A 21,362-nucleotide genomic window follows, 5' to 3' on the forward strand; every position below is an offset into this window, starting at 1 on the left:
TAATAATTACACAATAAAAACAAATAAGGTGATGTAATATTTCATAAATATCGTATCATTTTTTAATGTACCTACCTTCAAAATGTGAGGTAGGGATTGTAATCCCGGTTTGAATTTGCAATCTCGGGACTTATGGAATCCGGGATAATCCCGACTTCCCAGAGTCACAGATTCGGTGAAAATATGAAAAGCAGTGTTTACTAATGATTATGAATTATAAATAAGCAAAAATGCTACCTAATATAATTTGGGAAAACCTTTAAGCAACATGACGTCAATGATTTTGAGATTTTGACAAAAGAGTTCACGTTCAATTTTTTTTTAAATAGTGAGAAATAATGGTAAATAATTATTAAAATAGCAAAAGTAATATCATTATCATCACCAGCCGGGGTCAATCCACCGCTGAATTTAAGCCTCACCTAGCTCCTTCCACTCTTCTCGGTGCCTAGTTATTTGCTGCCACGTACGTACGAGTTCATCTAACCAGCGAGTTTTAGGGCATCCCTGTAGGCGTTTAGTGCCTATTGGGTACCACTGTATGACGGTATTCGTTCAGCCCATTGCTATTCCATCCGCTTAGCGACCTCTATCACATCGTGTACTCTTGTCTGCTTCATAATCCATCAGTTTATTTTGTGATACTTACGTATTATGCCCAACATGCACCTTTCCATGCCACGTTGCGCTACTCGTAATTTTTTGATTTCTCATAAATTAATAGTCCATATTTAGGGAGCTCAGAAATAATGGAAACTGAAATACCTAGCGGGTAAGGAGTAGTAGGTAACCGATCTCGAGTAAGGAATACTCCTGGATAAACTTAAATAAGTGTCAAGAATATGTCATACGTCGAATACTGATAATTGTTCTAGGTTTATGCATTGATGCTCATTTAATATTGGTGTATTACACACACTATTTCACGTGTATAATGCGTGTTTCATTTTTGTAGGACAGTCACACATTCAAAACCATGAATCAAAATGTAGTGTATTGAATATTGCCTGTCGGAATTATAGATATGTATTATTTTGTTCTGTGTCCATATTTCACACGCATAGTAGCACATGTTGGTTGAACACTTTCAAAACTTACCCATAAGTAATGAAAAAAATAATGTTTTATACCGAGTTAGTGAAGTCACGATTTTTGTAAATTTTTTAGTTATTTATTGAAAAAGTTATTATTATATTCAGTTCAGAAAAATGGGTTATATCGAAATAAAAATCACACGAAAACTAATCCCGGATCAAAGGGTCCGAGGGTCGAACAAATTGAGCGGATCCCGGAATTTGAAACCCCTAATATCTAACTACTAATTAGTATTTAGTTTTCAAAATATAATATATTATGGAAATGAGGAATAACTCTGTTATAATATAATATTATACGAGTGAGTACTTACCTATTGGCAATAATTTTGTTGGACCAATCCTATCCTACCGTCTCCGGCAAGGTCGTCAAAAGACGATTAAAAATATAACAGGTGATTTTTTACTTCAAATAATATATTCCATAGTTTGATCTAAATATTCACAGGTATATATGTACAAATGTGTGTAGGTACAGATAAGTGCCTACAAATAGATTCTGAATTGCAATTTAATAGATATTATATTGAATATGAATAAAAGTGACGGTTTGTGGGGTGACCATTGTCAAATGAAGCAATTTCATTTAGTAGGTTATCAATACATTATTTTACATAATATATTATGGTCTTACACCTCATGTTTATAATACGAATTGAAATCTTTCATATTACAAATTATTAAGCATAAAACGTTTACAGCGTAACCTAGAAATATCAAAACAATATTTTAAAAAAAATACAAAAATACAACGGAAGTAAACTAGACATCGCGAACCTGTCAAAAAAATTAAGTCCCGTTAAAACTTTTAGTTTCCAAGCAGTGAGCTGAATTTTTTAATGGAAAAATATTTTCGTTATTACCTACTAAGTTTTGGTAGCTATTTCTATATATACCTAATGATTCTCCTCGATTTGCCGCCCTTTGGATAACTGCCACCCCTAAGCGACGCAAAATCTGCCCCACACCCGATGACCGCGTGGATTAAGCGCCGGTCTATAGTGTCGAGGGTCCCAGGTTCGAATCCTGGGTCTGGCAAGTTCACATATTGTTTTTCAATTTGTGCATGAGTCAGAGTATGGTCCTAATAGGTTGAGCAAGTGGCTGACATCCATTTCTCGTAAAAATAAAATCTGTTAATACAAACCTCCACTCTGTGGAGGCCCATATGATCCTATTAGGATCGGACATGGAATAATAATAAATATAAAATAATTTTGATCTTCCTCCTGGATGTAATGTTGAAAATTCACTGTTTTCCATAATTGTATTATGAAACATCTATACATTTTTTACAGTTCAGGGGGCTGTACGTTTTTGAAAATTCTTTTATTAATTATTTAATGGTAACAGGTCACCATAGACATTAGTTTTTATAAGTTGGTAGTAAGATGGACATTTTTCGTTACTACCCACCCCGCTAAAATACATTGCCACGCCCCTGCGTACGAGCCCAATATTATGGGTTCAGATCCCACAGTTATTTTTACTTTCTCATACTAAACTGCACATTTTTGTAGCATGCGTCGCAAAAAAATCTCTTCACATAAATTTTTGCTGTCCATATGATTAGCTTCGTTTTCTTTGTTATAGGTAATATACCTACCTTAAATTAATTTTCTTTTTCGTAATTTCCATGTGCTTTTCTCTCCCTGGCGTCTTGCATTAGAGTAAATTCTTCGTCAGTCACTCAGTCAGAGCTCACTTTGAGCGTAGCAACCTTTCCATGGGGGATTCCCAGGCAAAATTGAAATAGATGCTTCACATCGCCACTGTAGGGAGCCGTGATACGCTCTATTAAGACCGAGTGTGGTACGGGGCGGGTTTTTGTTTGGGGGGATTAACTTCAATCACCCTTATTTATTTATTTGATATTATTTATAGATTTTATTATACATCGAATGGTCACCGCAATTTAACAGAATCCCAAGTACATTGTCGCCTTAATGTGATGAATATCAAATATCTGCATCTGATATTATGTTAATAATAAAATTATAATTATTGTCTATCGATGAGAGAAACAAACTCTGGTATAAATAGGTCAGATCGATCCTAAAAACAACAGTAACGAAATCGTTAGCATTCGACAAACATTTAATTTTACAGTTTACTAAAACGTGAAACTGAACAGTGAAACATGATTTGCAAAATCGTAAGTAACAATTATTATTAATTAGTGTTAAAAATACAGGAAATTAAACATTTTATCCCATTTAAAAATAGGTAGGTACCACAGTAATAAGGAACTTGGTTTGTTTCAAAATACATATTAATTTTAATTCAAATAGATTTAAGTTTTGTACTATTCCATATGAGTCGTCTTTTGCGACCCGGGTTTCGCCTTTCGGCATCTTCAGGCGCTGTGTACACTCACCTGTACACCCAGGAGTGTAAACAGCGCTTGAAGATGCCAAAAGGCGAAACCCGGGTCGCAAAAAACGACTCATATGTAATAGTACAAAACTTAAATCCATTTGAATTTAAATTTCATCAAGTACCTTCGGTCGATAGTATCAAGACGATACATCAGTGAAACGGCAAATAATTTTCAACTATAGGCGCGACGAAATTTTGGACTCGCTGGCATTCGGAGAGAGAACGTCGAGCTGGGAACACGTCAATTTGTTTCGTGATGGCGACGGGGGTATTAATTCTTAAATCGTGTAAAGATGACTAAAAACGTTACCCATTTACTTGAAAAAGAAAACATGTCAATGAATATATTATTATTGTTACTAATAGAACAATAAATAGAATATTAAATGGACGCATGTTGGATTTATATGACAAATTATATTTCGTTCGGCATGCGTCATTTGCACCCGCGACCCGCAATCCGTGCATCACCTAGCCACGATCTTTTTAGACCATGCCTCAACTGAGGTATAGCCTTATAACAAATTATTTTGTTTGATAATAATTATTGATAGAAACGCTCCTCTGTAAACTATCCTACTACTAAATACTGTCCTTATTATGTTAATTTTCGATAAATTTATTATTATTCATAGTTATTTCTTTTATTAAGTACCTATATAAATTAAGTGTTTTTTCTATTAAAAGACGTGGATATACTCGTACCTACGGTGTTTTATAATAAATAATAACTGTGTTATTTTAAGACCCACCACATAAAAACAAATAAAATTAGGACAAAAATGTGATAGACTCCAATACGTTACAGATAGAGATGATAGGACGTGTCGATCTCTCCTCTTTATCGCTAATGGACATCTTTGTGCCCCCTTACCATCCAGTGCTTACTTTGAGACTACTATTAGTTATATGCCAGGATTAGATGGTTTTTATTTCTAAATATACAAACTATATAGTTTTTTTGTAAACATTAGTTAAAGAGAACATTTGGAATAGGTACCTACCTTCATGTTCAAAATTAAATCATGCACATGTTTCAATAATAATTGTAAAATAACTCTTTCCATCGAAAGGGAATCATAATAATATGAGCCTACATCTTACACAGAATGGAGTTGACGAGGAATTGTTGTCAACTTATTCGTTCGACGCAATGAATCCTTAATCTACATATTTAAAAAAATATGTGAAATTGACAGGTGTTGATAACACCTGTGATCCACGGTTTCTGCGCATCTATTCAATACACAAGACTGCTATAGGCAGTTATCGAGGGTATTTTTTCATTTTTTGTATCGATTTATTAGCACTTATTGTAACAATTACAATAAGTTAGCCGTCTAAACAGTCAAAACTGTCATTCTCGCTCTAAAATTTAACACAACCAAAAGAGGGCTGTTAACAGCACTTATTGTAACGATTACAACTAATTTATTGTAATAATTGTTACAATAAGTGCTCTCAAACAAAAACTACCGTCGATAGCTGCCGATAGCAGTCTTGTGTATATAATAGATGTGCAGATACATGAGATAAAAACTTTTTAAAAATACAAAGTGATACCTATATACATAATATAATATCTTCATCTTCAGTGGTGCTTGGCTTTCTCAACTCTCTGCTATCACGATAATCGGTCATCAGATGCTTCCCTCCTAATCATCAGCAGCATTCCTTGGTGCCCTTTCCCAAATTATTTTCTCAGCAATATCTCGGCCTCCCCACGGGTCTCTCGGTTACATGTAACTTGTATGCAGTTCATCGTGGGACACTTATTCGTACGCCGCAGTACGTGAAACATGAGTTCGTATAACATTTTATCAAATGACGATTTCTTCGTTGAACATTTCACCGTGGAATACATTTGTACGTATCTTAAAAAATGCGGCGATAGTTTGCAAATAGTACTGTTCCAATTAGATTAACCCTAACCTAACCTAGTAAAGACATCTCCACATGTTGAAGCATACGTACAAATATACTCCACGGTGAAATGTTCAACGAAGAACTCGTCATTTGATTATATGTTACACGAACTCATGTTTCACGTACTGCGGCGCACGAATAAGTGTCCTGCGGTGAACTGTTTACGTACAAATTTCCGGATACGGGGTCTCTTCCCCCCTGAGAATCTACAGATCATCTTCTTTGTAATTTTTTAATTGTTCATCCGTTACTTTGAACTACGAATTTGAAAACTATGGAATGTCTAATGAGATTCTAAAATCCTCGTATGTATGTATGTACATAATATTATTATCTTATTAAAATTTTTATTTCTAGGCTTTTTTGGTAGCAGCTTCCCTGGCCGTGTGCTCAGCGGACAAGTACCCCGCAGGACTATTCCCAGCCCTGTGTCCAGACTACCCCAACTGTGATAATGAACTCCTCGCCAGATACTACCCTGATGGTCAGCCTAAGCCACTTTACAACCTGCCAATGCCTGCTGCACATGAATCTGCATGGACCAGATCTGCTTCTGAGTAAGTTACATTTTTACCACGTTTTTATTAGCTCGTATTCTTGTTTGTCCGGTACAGATTTTTTCTTGTGTGTCCAGTACATTTTTTTCTTATTTGTCCAAGATTTGTATTGGACGATTGAGGATTTTTAACTAACTTCCCGACTAGCTAGACATTTGAAACTTTTAGAATATATTATCAGAACATGACGACAATGCATGCTTTTAATACTTTTAGCCATTTTTAAGCAGAATTGAATTAATTTTCAATTAACTCTGTTTTGTATGGAAAGTTATTATTGTTGGTTGCTAAGGGGGTCCTAGCAACTAAATTATTAATATATACGTGCGTTACTATGGAAATCAATATGAAATGTCAAAATTACATTTCAGTATTCTATATTCATTCAGTATTTCTATCAAGTACAATAAAAAGATTTTATTAAAACATAGAATTGTCAAGTTCATATGATTCAACAGAAAATTTAAAAACGTGGTACTTATATAAAAAGTTCTTTTTATTTTGTAATTATTACTTTATCCATCTATCTAAGTACATATTGCCAACTTCACCTATTACGATGTACATATTATATAATTTGAACGTTATAAAGATGTCGGTTAATTTATTTTCCCCAAAGTTATTAGTGATAATTAGAACACAAAATTAATGCTTCCGCCTACTGAAAATTTACCAAAAAAGTGCATATTTTGTAATATGAAACTCGACTTACGATGGGGTTACCGGAACGCAGTGGCGAAGGGTGGATGTAGACTGTTATAGTCTTATGTTGGTAGGCACATTAAATTTTGTCAGTCATACATACGTAGGTATTTGATTTTATTGAAATAAGACTACACTTTAGAGATGGTATTGGTTATCGTAGTATATTCTTGGGTTATCACCGTGTCTCCTTCTTCCTTCTTTACTCGACGCTTCGGGCTCGTTGCAGAGGCCATTATCAAGAGATATCTCTTGATAATGGCCTCTGCAACGAGCCCGAAACGTCGAGTAAAGAAGGAAGAAGGAGACACGGTGATAACCCAAGAATATGCTACGATAAAAAACAACCGTGAAAGCCTCAAACATTATATGGTATTGGTTAGTTTGTAAAATTCATTTAAACCCTGCAGAAACCAAGCCATAATAAATAATAGTCAAAAAATACTCGTCTATCATCAAAATATCTAAAATTATGCAATTAAATCATATAAAACTTTGGATATTTTATAGATAGAATAATATTTTTGTATGTATTATAGTTTTATATATTGGCCCACGATGGCCGCGTGCTTTATGTCGAGGGTCCCAGGTTCGAATCCTGGGTCTGGCAAGTACACATATTGTTTTTCAATCTGTGTACGAGTCAGAGTATGGACCTAATAGGTTGAGCAAGTGGCTGACATCCATTTCTCGTAAAAACAAAATCTGTCAATACAAACCTTCACTCTGTGGAGGCCCATATGATCCTATTAGGATCGGACATGGACGAAAGAAAAGAAGAATGTATTATAGTTTGGTTCAGGCAGGGCTTAATGAATTTTAAACAATAAATCAACATTATGTTTAATATGTATTCTTAATCCAACATAAACAAATAAGTATGAATGAAAAAGTCTGCGCAATTTTGTCGTATCGCCCAAAATACACCAAAACTATTATGGTTTTAGGTTTTAATTGATCAACAACCAACACCATCTGTAAATTGTAGTCTTCGTTCAATGAAAACAAAAACGTATGTCTAAGATAGTTTTATGTGCACTATTAATGGTGAATCTTAACAGCATACCACCCTTCGCTATTGCCGGAACGGAACCAAAGATAATATATCCTCTCAGATAAAAAAAAATACTACAAACAAGTACTTTTATACATTTCGCCATAGTATTTACAATATTTAGAATTTAGATGAACAATCACAAAAAATTGTGTTGTACTTACATGATAATTAAACATTAAAAGTGCCACAATCTTGTTTATGGCTGCTTTTTTCAATAATTTAGCACTATAGGTACTTACAGAATATTATTTTTCCTATAATTACCAATTTAACCCCGCAAAAAATGTTTGCAATCACACCATAAAAAATCATTTTATGACTAGTTTATTGATAATGACAATTATTACATAATATTTATTGAAATAATTATAATCTCTACATTTAAAAATACTTTTGTTTATTGTTAACTTATACAATAGATGTCACCTACTATCTGTGATTTGTCCTATTCTTTTTGACACTAGATGTCCCTCTAAAAAAATGTCAGTTTTAAAAAACACAAACAAATGATATAAATAAAAAGGATCTCAACACATTTATATTTTTTCATACACATTTATATTTTTATAAAAATCGATGTTTTTTAAAATAAATATAAAAAATATAAGAACGATGAATTAATCAAAAATCAACACGAGAAAAAATTGAAAACCTAATAAATTAAATTTTAATATTAAATATGACCATAAAAATAATGTAATAATAACGTAACTTATGACATAAATATGTAACAAATTAAATAGTTTATATCTTTGACTTAAAAAAAAAATCTTTTGTAATGTTTTCAGATACATATTTATTAATTAATACGGTTGAAATTGTTAATTATCAAAAAAAAATTTCAAATTGCAAGCTTCGTATTTTTCCGCTAGGTTCTATGTTGGCATAAGGATCCCCCTTAAACATTAAATCGTATTATTTATTATTTGTTCTTCCTATTTGTAGATGGCCAGCAGGTGTTCCACCAGCTGCCTGTCCCAACTATCCATTCTGCAACGTGGGCGGAGGATTACCTCTTCCAGGATACACACAGAGACTTTACCCCGCCGGAGTGCCAGCCGCCGCTTGTCCCGACTACCCTTTCTGTTAAACCAATCAACTAACCCTGTTATTCCTTGTTTTCACACTCAATATATATCATTCTATTAGAAAAATATCAATAATATACAGTATACTAAATCCGAGACCTAAAAATAAACCAAAACCGAACACAACCTATTGTAGTACGTTGTGGTTTGTTTTTATGTTTAGAAACTATAATTTCAGACCATTATTCAACATTTTTCTTTACTGGAAAACACACGATATGGTATATTGAATATTTACAAAATTATCTGTTTATTTGTAATACCGAGAATGACATCTAAAATATATTCATTTTCCAAAGAAAAATCTTTAACCAACATTAAAAAGTACTGATATCTTAGTAATTTGTTTATTGAAGAGATCTTTCTATAATCCGAACTACTGATCGAAAAACGTCACTTCACTTCAAAGATAACTTAGAAATCCGTACAGACTTACAAACTTATCTGAAGAATGGCCAAAAACGGAACTACGAACTACCATAGGATGCCATTTTGAAAATATCGTTCGAATGTCAAGATTTTGTCTAGTTACGAGTCTTGATTAAGTAGTTTTCGACAGTGGCTCTCCCATCCCGTTCTTCAGATAAGTTTGTAGGTCTGTATTTTTTTTTGATCTTTTGATTTCACTATTTGTTTGTCTTGTGTTCTGATTTTTAAATTCGGAATAAAAATATTTTTCTGACAGATACATGCTATATTTTCTTCTTCCTTTATTGCTTCCCTTTCACCGCGGAGCATTTAATTACTATTTAATTACCACATATAAATAACATGCTAATTATATCAAATGGCCAACTAATGAGGCACAACAGCTGTGAAAAGGTTAATGCTTATAACTGAGGCTATAAAATATAAGTGAGTACACTATTTCTATATGTATTGTTTTTCATATTATTTTATTAGTATCATCAGAAAAATATACCCACCTCCTTGGTTTCTTATCTTGTAATGGCAACCTTGTTGCTCGATGATTAAGTATCATGGTTGCATTAGTAAAATAGTGTAAAACATAATTTTTAGTTTTAAAATTCTGATCTTGTGATGATGGAATCTTGTCAAAATTTATACATCTATCGACACTGCCATATTAAATAAAAAATATTTTTATAAAATATAATCTATTTATTTCAACCATATTCATTTTCTAATTTATCATTGATCGACTCCAGCCAAAGGATATTATGGACATCAACGAGGTATCTCAATATTTGTTTTACGAGTTAGTCAGTTATTTTTTCTTGTCATTGTCAGGGAACACAAAGATTATGAGATGCATTACCTTCTGGGTGTAGTTGTAAGGAGGCACGTTTCTCGAGTGTAGAGAAATATGAGATAAACTTAAACATGTGTTATTTTCAATATTTACATCTATATATAATATGTATGCATTAAAGTTTGTCACTTAAACGCAATGCGCATTCAATATTGGTATTACTTGAGGACATTTAAGTGGCTTTATACTTTTGTATTTAATGGGTCATCAAAAACTTGGTTTATGGCGGAGGAGTCATCTTTGTGATACACTGATCTATGGAATTGACGAGCTGAGTCTACAATTTCTGCAGGTAATTTAGTCATTAGTTTTAGTAATCTTCTTTCAACTTCACTGTAGGCAGGTGTCGCTTATATATGACAGACTTGAAACACAGAGTGAGAGGCTGTTCGTACCGTAGTTCAGTCGTACGGCATCTTCTGTTTTACAAAGTGTGTCATGACTGACTTATGACATTATTAGGACAGGAATGAGAAATTTGGTTCTTCGTGACTCTAATGACTGAATCAATCAGAACAAGACGCGAAATGCAATTGATATAAAGGGAATGGGACAACTGGGCGCCGGGACAATTGGACGCCGCACTGTCGAATGAAATAAATAGACATTCGTTACGATTTATACACAAAGTAGACGAGGAATTTTAATCAGCTTCTATCCACTACTTATTATAAGGCATTATATAAAAATAAAAGAACTCTCTTCTTGTTGGAACATAAACATATGCACAATTAAATCATTATTTACATGTGCATATTTAAATTCTCACAAAGTATTAAATGATAATGTAATAATATTAAATCATTTTAAAAGTACATAATATTATTATAATTCACGAATGTCTGTTTATTTTCGAATTTCATTCGATTGTGTGGCGCCAAGTAGTCAAGGTGCCGAATCGTAAAGACTTATATTCACAATTAAATGACTCATTTCCCATAATTAGAGATGGTTTACTATGAGTCTTGGCTGTCCATATTTCAAATTGTTGACGTCAATGAAATAAAACACAAATATCGCATATGTCATAAATTTACATATATTTTTTAAAAACATTTACTAATTAAGTTATTTCAATAATATTTACAAGAATATTACTATGTACATATGAACACACTCTATGTAGAAGGTTCGAATTGCAAAAAATATTCCCAGTTTTTTTTTAAATATCTATTACATTCTAAAAATACCCTAAGGTATTGTAGACCTTTGATTTAAATAGCTACCAACGACCCTTGTAACATAATTCATTTAATTTTGTAATACAAAGTCAACAATACTTGTTCTTTAAATAAGGAGTTAAAAAATTAAATTAGAATGTTCGCACCTAAGCAGAGCCATAATATGGGCCTTTGCAGACGAGGAATAGTTATTAGACTATCGTCCAAATCATTGGAACCTTGCACTGAATTAAATACAGTAAAATCTTGGATTGCGAGTGTTTTGCAAGACGGACAAAAATTTTAACTTGAGAAACGAGTGAGGTATTGCAATACGTATGTATACACTTTGTCAGCCGAGCGTCACATTATCACAACTGAGCCGATGGTTCTCTCTCTCGCTGAGAAATCCTCAAAATGAGGCAAAAGCAAGTGTTATTGGATAGGTTACTTGTTAAAGTCCACAAAAAGAAAAAGATTCCAGTGTGTCAACAGATAGCATTGATTCCGTTGGTCACAGTGAAAGTTGTCCTTCACAATAATTAATAAATTTCTCTTCTTCTTCGGTCATATCACATTAGTTGGAGCATATCTACACCACGCAGCGCCTCCAAGATTCACTGTCGCTCGCCAGTCTTCTTGCTTCGTTATAGGTTAAATCAACATCCCGTAGCTACGGAAGTCAATACTACCTGACTGAGTTATATCTGTTACCGGTGAACGGTGAACCGGTGTTAACGGTGAAGCTATGCGACCGATGACGCTATCAATCGAGGGCATTCAAGAGATAATCGACAGGTCGCATGACAACTCGTCTTGCGTTGGTTTGAAAATCAACGTTTTGTGCAATAAATTTGATTCCTTTATATTTAATTTAAATACATAATAAAAATATAAGAGTATTTCGTGTTAATCATTTTTATATTATTTCTAGCGGCAAAATTCGCTTTGATATACAAGTGCTTTGGATTAGAAATACGTATCCGGAACGAATTATGCTTGCAATCCAAGGTCTGACTGTACACATTGAGAAAAAAAACAAATTGCATTTTTCTGACCCATGATTTCGTATTTATACAAAAACAGCAAAACAGTTTATGAATACAGATTTTAAATAATGTTTATTGTAACAAAAACAATTACTGATGCATAAATAACTTGTAAACAATAATTTAATATTTATGGCCAATTATTATGGTAACATTAATTGCGACATACTATTATTTGTTTGGGTAACTTTGATCCATTGGCAGGATTTCTGCCACCAAAAAATTCACTAAACATTTTGTCAAGTTCACAATGTTTCGATGCAGATCTTAACCGCCTGCCTTCTTAACAGATCTGCTTACAAGAAATGGTTGTTACACATTTGTTCAACTTATTAATTCGATGGTCTGAATTCAAACACACATTGTGAGATTAGTACTCATATCATATGGTTACTGATATTCTGCTATTCTTGTAGTGCTATAAAAAATTTGCTTACATAATTACAACACATTATGCATGAAGAGAAAGCAATGTGGACCAAATTAATCCAATGGGTTAAAATTACCAGAATTGACTGCAATGAAAAACATATACATAAATTAATATTTCTTATTTAATGTTGTCATTAGTTAGTCATTTGTTATTAAGAAATAGTTTATTTAATTATTAAACTTAAAATAATAAAAGGTGGATCACAGAGAAAAATCTTAAAGTAATTATTTAAGTACGTAAATAGAATGTGGAAAAAAAATAAAACAATACTATTATGTACATTTTTTAACTGAGCAAAATCACCGGATTATTGTGGAATAAATAAAAAAAAACTAACTTATAAACGTTGTAATGGAATTCTTCTATTTAAATGGCTGTTATTAATAACCATGTCCTTGCTTTTTCGTACAAGGTGGTTGTTAGTAATTTTGAACAATCACAAACACCCAGGCTTTGAGAAAAACACATAAATGTTTTTGTCATGACCGGGAATCGAACCCAGAACTCTCGGGTGGAAGGCCAGCGCCTTACCCACTGCACCACGAGAGCCGCCTAGATCTTACATATTGCAAATATCCCTTAAGATTCATTTTTTCTTTCGACCATGTCCGATCCTAATAGGATCATATGGGCCTCCACAGAGTGGATGTCAGCCACTTGCTCAACCTATTCGGTCCATACTCTGACTCGTACACAAATTGAAAAACAATATGTGTACTAGTCAGACCCAGGATTCGAACCTGGGACCCATGACACTATAGGCCGTCGCTTAAGCCGTGCGGCCATCGTGGAATTGTCATTTAATAGACAAAATTTTAGTTTTAGCTTACAGTTAAAACTTGTTAATTGAAAAATTCATAATTCAAAATTTGTTGTAATTCAAATTACTCAAAACTATTTTCAAATGAAATTCTAATCATAATTCGAAATTCTTTTTTACTGGTCCTGCGCATCTATTCTATACACAAGACTGCTATTGGCAGTTATCGAGGGTAGATTATCATACATTCGTATTGAGGTATTATAATTGTTACAATAAATTAGCCGTCTAAACAGTCAAAACTGCTCGCTCACTCTAAAATTTTGCACAGCCAAGAGAAGTACTGTTAAAACATAGCACTCACTGTAACAATTACAACTAACTTATTGTAAAAATATAATACTTTGATACAAAATATGAAAAACTACCCTCGATAGCGGCCGATAGCAGTCATGTGTATAGAACAGATGCGCTGATCATAATATGAATGAAAAATCAAACGAAGAACTCCATGTTTTAAATAAATACTATCAGTATTTTAAGGGTTCAGTGCATAGTCACAAATAAGTAGGCTTATGTATTACAGCATGGAGTGTGAAGGCACATAAGTAACATTCCATAATAATAAAAAAAATTTACATTTTAAGTAACGCATAAGGTTACTTATTTACATAAGTATGACTATGCACAGGGTCCCTCTTTATAGTTAGAAGTAAAACAACCTTTAAAATCGTTGAATGAATTGAAAATTTTGACATTTTGTGTTCCGTACGTATCGTAGTTTGCATTTTTTCAAAATAAAAAAACTATTTAAAAACTAACATGAATATTAAGCCAATTAAGAAAAGGACATTGAAACCTGAACAGAACTAAAAATTATCCCAAAAAAATATTTAACACAGGTATTGTTATATCTAAAAATTAAATAGAACCTCTGTTTTATAAAACTAAATTCTTCTGATTGATAACGGTTTGTTGTGCCATCTTGTATCAGTTAGCGGCAACTCTCATTTCATACGGTACGTTACTACCCATCTGTTCACTTCCAGGATCCTTACTATTGCTGTCGACTGCTTGTGTTGGAATATTTCTCGTACCGCTACCGACTTGTCCGGCGGGTTGGTATGCGGGATTAGAAGAATTAGAAATCTGTTGTTGCTGCTGTCGGTGATTACCGCTCATATCTTCGTAGCTATTCCTCGACATCGGCGATAGATTATCGAGATTCATGTGCGGACTGGATTGATTGTATGGTGAAAGCGGCGAACCTGGATTCACTAATCGCTGATTCGTCATATCCATCCCTGATAATTGAGCAATATGCCGACTTGCCAACGATGCGTGATGATGGTTGTGAACACCGTAATCCTGAACTCCCACGGCGCCTAGCATACGATTTTGTAAATCGCGGAAATCTCTAAAGAAATTATGCGGAGAGGCAGCCATTGCCGCGAAACTGTGGTGATTGTAATGAGATTCTGCCGATGTAGAATTTGACGTATTACTCAAATCTCGAACACTCAAAGACGGCGAATGATTGATGTATTCACGTCCCGTTACTGCAGTTTGTTGTGTTTGATAATCCCTTATAGTCGTTCTTGGAGACGGTAACTCCTGTATCATCGGTTGCGATGGTTGAATGTGTGGGAATTTTCTTCTTGATACGTCTTCTAAATTCATCTGCCTCTGATGGTGTAAAGTAGCATCTGTATAAGCGTTTTTCCTGTCATTATTTAACTGCAAATCGGATTCGTAGTAATACTTTCTATCAACATGCGAAACAGTTTCTTGCCGTTGATTTGTAGCTGCCAATCTTTGATTAAAATTTCTAAGCTGCTCCGAATGCTCAACGTCCAAACGTGGCATCCGTAAATCACCATAACGCTGTCGACTCGCTTCAATTAAATTCCTAGGCATCGTTTGCCGTTGCATCTGGTTAGATTTAGCTGCCAGAAACCACGGATTCGTCAAATGCTCACTCGCGTTCGGCATCTGCGGGTAACTATCGAAATTCTGCCGTAACGTATCCTCGACGCTACGATAGCTCGGCGGTACGATTCTATTTTGTTGTATCACAGGTTCAGAATACGGCATCCTCATATACGGAGGCTCGAAATTATTTCTTATTGTAGGTATTTTCGGCGGCTTTGTATCTAAATTTGATTGGGACGTCGCGGATAGATCCCTTACTCCAAAACTACTGTCTAGAATGTTGTGAGGAACTATTGGCACATTTATTGGCATACTGCTTGCGTTTATAGATTGCACACTACGAACAGAACTCAAAGGTTTTGTTTCTGCCGACGATACAGGGGATTCTTTTTGAACTGACACATTGACATCACTCTGAGCTGTATTTAACTTTTCACTAACACGATTATCTTGAGACTTACTAGAACAATCACTCGAAGAATGACTATCATGTTCTTCTTCCTTTTCCTGTTCAATAACATTTATTTTATTAATCACAACTTCATTAGTCACCGCGGACGAATCTACGATATCTTTTTCTATTTCTACACTATTAATAACAGGACTGTCTTTAGAAACAATTTTTTCAACTTCCGGCTCGACTAAAACCGGCGGTTCTTGTATCACAGCTGCTACTGGGGGTATTTTAATAGGATTGTCTATTCTTAACTTAACATCTTTCTCTATGGCCGCCTCAAAGTCTATCTTTTCGATTTCTTCCTGTGCAGGCTTGCTCTCAGGTGGCGAAGTGATTTCCTTTTCCGGTACCTCATCTTCTTTGATGGCAGGTTTGTCATCTACGATATCTGGACATGGTTCAAGTTCCTCTATGGCTTGTATTTCTCCGACAACAAGAACAATATGGCTGTCTTTTAAATGACGGTTTAGTTTGTCTTTGTGCTCAAATACCTGCGAAAAAAAATTATAAACAATATAATTAATAATACACAATAAAGTAGTTATCAAATGAATTGAGAATAAAAATACTGATTGATCCAAATTTGAGGACTTTTTTGAGTATTCAAAATACCATTTTTCATCAAAGATATTGAAAACCACCTTCTATAGAGATAAGCCTAAATGTATGTAATTGAACCAATAAAAAAAGGACCATTGGCTTACTGATTAAGTCAGTTGCGTGTTGATTCGCAGAGAACTTCACACTTGACGTTTATTTGTCAATTTGCAGGACATATATAAAGACAATCTGTCAGGTCGAGTAGTTAAGCAGCATATACACAGATCTTATAAAATTTGTATAAAATTGTTTATAACTGCACTCGATTAAGTAATCACAATGAACATAAAAAATGGGCGCCGTTGCGTATGTAAGAAAATAGAAATGGCAACTGAGCGAGATTAATATTTGTGAAATTTACCAAATAACCATACTTCAAGCGGTTGCAAAATAATTTCAAATGTCATAACAGAATCTTCTGCTGGAATCTCTATTTATTTTACCATTGGCGACATTTATCTTGAGTCGTGAAAATTATTTGAATACAAGAATTTTCCAAACTTAATAACTACAAGGCAGTTGTCGCAAGTAGTGCGAAATCATTTATTTCAATCTGCAAGTAGGTAATGAAAAAACCTTGTTAAAATTAGCGACATCTTCAGCGAATTAATTATGGCGACGATCTTGGGAGGGATCGCGTATGCTCGCAGTAAGACTAACCCCCATAACAGTCAATGTGATTAAGGTTGTGCTGTAGTAGGTACTTTTAAAACATGAATTGATATATATTGATATATTTTACCTGTCCACACAGCATGCACAAATGCTGCGGTGTTATCCTAGGAATATCTTCATTCTTGTGTACGGTGGCGAGGTGCTTGTTTAAGCTCTGCGAGGAGCGGTAGCCGAGCGAGCAGACAAAGCAGGCGTATGGCTTGCCGGCGAGGTCGTGCCGTGCCACGTGCGATGCCAACCGCTCGGCTGTTGAGCAGCCCTTATGGCATGTATCGCAGCGGTACTCCCCTCCGTGGATCAAAGCGTGCTTTTGGAGCTCCGCTAACGAGCCGCGTGCCACTGGGCAGAGATCACAACGGAAGCGCTTGCTGGTCTCATGGTTCTGAAAAATTAAACTAATATGAAAGTCTGCCTGTCGAGATAGTGACTAAGTTTAAAAACATAAGTGATACTGTTGTCAACGATGGCAGTCTTTCTAGTGAACTTATAGTCCGCATGAACACTGCAGGATCTGCATTCACGTGTCAAACGAGTACCACATTTGAATCTAAATAATTATTAAAGATTATAGATCATTAAGACGACCCGCCATATTTAACAAATTCGTTGTTTAATACCAAATAAGTTGAACGTCTATCATCGAAGGAGCAACACGAATCTTCCATTTGAGGCAACACTCAATGCATTGTTAATGAATAAAATGCAAATAACAATATTTTAGTTCCATACCTTAACATGCGTCTTCAACCTAGACTCGGTGTAAAACTTCTTAGAGCAGATGTGACATTGATGATCCTGAGGACCGCTCTGGTGCATATTGAGTCGGTGCCTCGTGACGCTAGAGGATGTTGTAAATCGGAGACCACATAATTCACAGCCATAAGGCTTCAAACCCAAATGCGTTCCCACATGGTATCTGAAAATAAAATAGACATTTCTTTAGACTGGTGGAATAATAGAAATCTGACAACTTTTTCGAAGAAATTAAACAATAATCAGCAGTTCTGATGCACCAAATCTGACATGAGAAATACTTTATTTGAATTTCTCAAAACCTAACGCTAGCTACTAACGATCATGAGTAGATTTTAAAACAAAATATTTTTACACCCACAGTGTTCTAGTTGGTAAAAGGACTCTCTAAAGCAGTGGGTTGCGGGTTTGATCCCGTAGCTGGGCTAAATGCATCTTCTTTTTCAATATCTGTTTGACCCAGTGCAAAGCGCACAGAGTGTGGCGGGGCTATATGATACGATCACTTGCACAAATTACAATGCAAATTTATAGCTCAATGCCCATTGGTCGAGCAAGATGACGAATTAACCCAATGGAATGGCACGCCCCACGACACGTGCTATCGATCCTCACAAATCGATTCTTCACCGTCAGTTTCCATGTAGAAATGTAAATAAATTATTGGGGAAAATGGTTTATATAAATGAAATATTTCAAACAGCACTATTAATTAAAATGAAAAATGTAAAACCTGAAATATAATATTATATTTATTTTTGCAATAGTGTACCTATCATGTATTCAATTTTCCATTTTTAAAAAGTATTAGCTGAGCAGCCATAAATAATTGTGATTAAAAAGTAAACATGCATGTTCCAAATTTAAAAATTTTCACACCTATTCCAAAGATGACAGAAAGAAAAATTTTCATTGTTTGCTGGTTTCCAAGAAATAATGGGTGAAAAATCTCCTTTGTGTCCGAGTAGTGAGGAAAATAGAAATTTACAAAAAAATATAATAGATTATCTAAATAATGTGAAGAATACGCAGTATATACATGGAGAAGTGTTGAAATTTTTATCAATCACAAAAGATGGAGAGAAAACATTTTCAGCACTGACATTTAGGATAAGAATGGATTTTATTGAGGTTCAAGATAAATGGCGTACGATTTTTATCTTTGTTTGGTTTGAATAGATGAATACTATCAAGTTATCCCTACTTTGATAGCATTTTTTTGTATCATATGTACATAATATATATCTGTAAATATTAAGTTTTATAATTTTTTTTTCTTTATCCGATTTTTGTTTTTTTTTGTTTATCCGATCTTCAGAGGTTATATTATTATTATAATATTGAAGAAATAAAAGCAAAAATTGCATGTTGTTTTATAATATCTATTAAAAAATGATATTTAACTATTTACTTAAATAATATTTGATAATGTGTAATTTTTTGCAATATTCTGCGACTATTTTGCTATTAGGTATAGAATCACAAGACCCCTTGCTATTTGCTGGGTGTTAATTTGTAGAATTTATTTTACATGTTCGATTGCATTATTGTAATAGTAAAATTCCAATGAATATTTGTCCCAGCATGGAAATAAAGAAAAAAATGGTAATAACTTTAAATTTAGTGCACAAAAATTAAGATTAAAAAAACTATAATAATATATCGTGTATTTGGCGACCATACATACGATTTTGGATCATTTCGTGACTGATACAAGTTCATGGATTTACAGCCGACAGTACATATTATCGTGGCCATAACAAGAAAATGCACGTGAAAACATGCATTATCGTGCAAATTGCAAGATTGAATGCATTTATCAAAAAAGTTCAGAAGCTTCTGAATTTTCACGCGTCAATTGGACCATGCAATATCTGCGCCTGCGCAGTAGAATGATAGTGGTGAACCTGCCGGTAAACAAACGAACTGCATCGCGCTTTTACTACGTTTTGAGATTAACCAATTTTCACGACCAGTAAAATAGTACCATAAAATCACAACATTACGTTTCACTTGAAGAATGAGATTGCCGAGACAGTCAGCACTTTTACGTGTAAACAGTTACTATCGCGATATTTTAAAATACACACTATTGGTGCAAGTAAATCCATTCACGTGTACAGGGGCTATAATGTATAGATTAAAAGTTAATCATCCATTGAGCAGTGGCGACGACTCTATAGGCGATTAAGAAAAGTAATTTTTAATTGTCTATTAACGAATTTAAATAATTTCATTATTTTATATATTACTAAAATAATATAATTTGCTAATGTAGCTATAAAATTTAATTGATTATATACTTACCCAACCAATCGATACATACATGCACTAATACGTAACCAGCTATTATATATAGCACTACTAGACTGGAAACATAAGAAAAGACTTTAAGTAATTTCGAACATTTCACGCATACAACACATACATACAATTACATGACGAATTCGCGGGATATCTCTAGTATTCAATAAAGGAAGATAGGTATGTAATGTATTAAAAAAATAATTTAATTAAATAAAGTATTGATTAACTTATAAATTATTATTCCAACACATAGTAACACTCTCCAAATGGATAGTGATGGAGCCCGTCATCACTCGTACAGCAATAGAAGACATCATCTACATGTCTGTGGTTAACATTGCGAGTATCATTTTGTCTGACGAATGCGAGCCAAAAATACAGCGGGGACAAGTACACCTGCAGTTGCGCGTTGCACATTTACCGTACGTCGTGAAAAACTTTCGGGTGGGTGCTGGCTGGGGCGGAGGCCTCGGCATCGTGCGAGGAGTTCTCGTATCGAAGGCGACGAAAGTTAAATACATGTACGTATAATTTTTGTTTTAATGTTATTCAATTTTAGATCCGTTCTACCTGCCGGTTGCTGTAGAGCAGGCATGTCCAATGCTTCGATTGCAGTGATGGATAGTCGATCGCACCACGATATAATACTTGATTCGTGACAATGTATAAATTCTGTTGTAGTATAATTAGATTTTTATTTCTTTAACCAGTTTACGTGCAAGTCCTTTTTGAATTAATCGGGTGGAAGCCTAAATGACCTCATTGTTTCTTATTGCCATCATTTGATTCTTATTGCATCACTCACGGACTGATACAAAAGTGAGAGAAAGAGAAAATGTGAATCCCCATGTTTTAAACTGAGGCGTAGTTTCTTCTTGCTGTCACGGAGTAGGCTCTTTGAACAGTAGGCGAATAATTTGGCGGCGGCCTACTTGAAGTTGGACATGCTTGCTGTACAGCGAGCAATGATCGACTCAATAACTCTTTTTGGTACTGTTCGGTTAAAGCGGATACAGCGGAAAACGCATTTTGAAAATAGCCGATAAACTGGATTATTTGTTAGTTTGGGTTAGTTTAGGTTGGGTTAGGTTAGGTTAGGTTAGGTTTGGTTAGGTTAACCTAACAAATAATCCAGTTTATCGGCTATTTTCAAAATGCGT

At 34.3% G+C, this 21,362-nt stretch overlaps 2 protein-coding genes across 3 annotated transcripts in view; one reads left to right on the plus strand and one right to left on the minus strand.

Moving 5' to 3' along the window:
* Positions 1-3,160: 3,160 nt before the first annotated feature.
* Positions 3,161-9,912, plus strand: LOC147074797 (uncharacterized). 2 transcript variants are annotated; one of them, XM_085942963.1, is made up of 3 exons: positions 3,161-3,249; positions 5,757-5,956; positions 8,661-9,912. In XM_085942963.1, exons 1-3 carry the CDS (start codon positions 3,235-3,237, stop codon positions 8,803-8,805), a joined length of 360 nt encoding a protein of 119 aa, XP_085799089.1. In that variant the 5' UTR covers positions 3,161-3,234; the 3' UTR covers positions 8,806-9,912. The 2 variants fall into 2 exon arrangements, with proteins under 2 accessions (XP_085799089.1, XP_085799090.1); XM_085942964.1 differs by having other exon boundaries at positions 5,770-5,956; positions 8,661-9,490.
* Positions 9,913-13,095: 3,183 nt separating this feature from the next.
* LOC147074798 (uncharacterized) overlaps positions 13,096-21,362 on the minus strand; it is a 31,514-nt gene continuing 23,247 nt past the window's right edge. Inside the window, exons 12-14 of the mRNA XM_085942676.1 lie at positions 17,872-18,058; positions 17,210-17,524; positions 13,096-16,358 (exon numbers count right to left, since the gene is read on the minus strand). Of these exons, the coding sequence (XP_085798802.1) occupies positions 14,469-16,358; positions 17,210-17,524; positions 17,872-18,058 (2,392 nt within the window). The 3' untranslated portion in view covers positions 13,096-14,468. The remainder of the gene's footprint in view (positions 16,359-17,209; positions 17,525-17,871; positions 18,059-21,362) is intronic.

The sequence above is a fragment of the Rhyacophila brunnea genome, unplaced genomic scaffold, assembly GCF_057557595.1.
Source record: "Rhyacophila brunnea isolate RB1 unplaced genomic scaffold, BYU_Rbru_1.0 scaffold_15, whole genome shotgun sequence".
In the NCBI taxonomy this organism is placed as follows: Eukaryota; Metazoa; Arthropoda; class Insecta; order Trichoptera; family Rhyacophilidae; genus Rhyacophila; species Rhyacophila brunnea.

What these genes read in the sequence shown, in the direction of transcription:
- LOC147074797 (XM_085942963.1), top strand. An exon ending in TGGACCAGATCTGCTTCTGA is followed by an intron (nt 5,957 to 8,660) that starts GTAAGTTACATT and finishes TCCTATTTGTAG; the next exon opens with ATGGCCAGCAGGTGTTCCAC.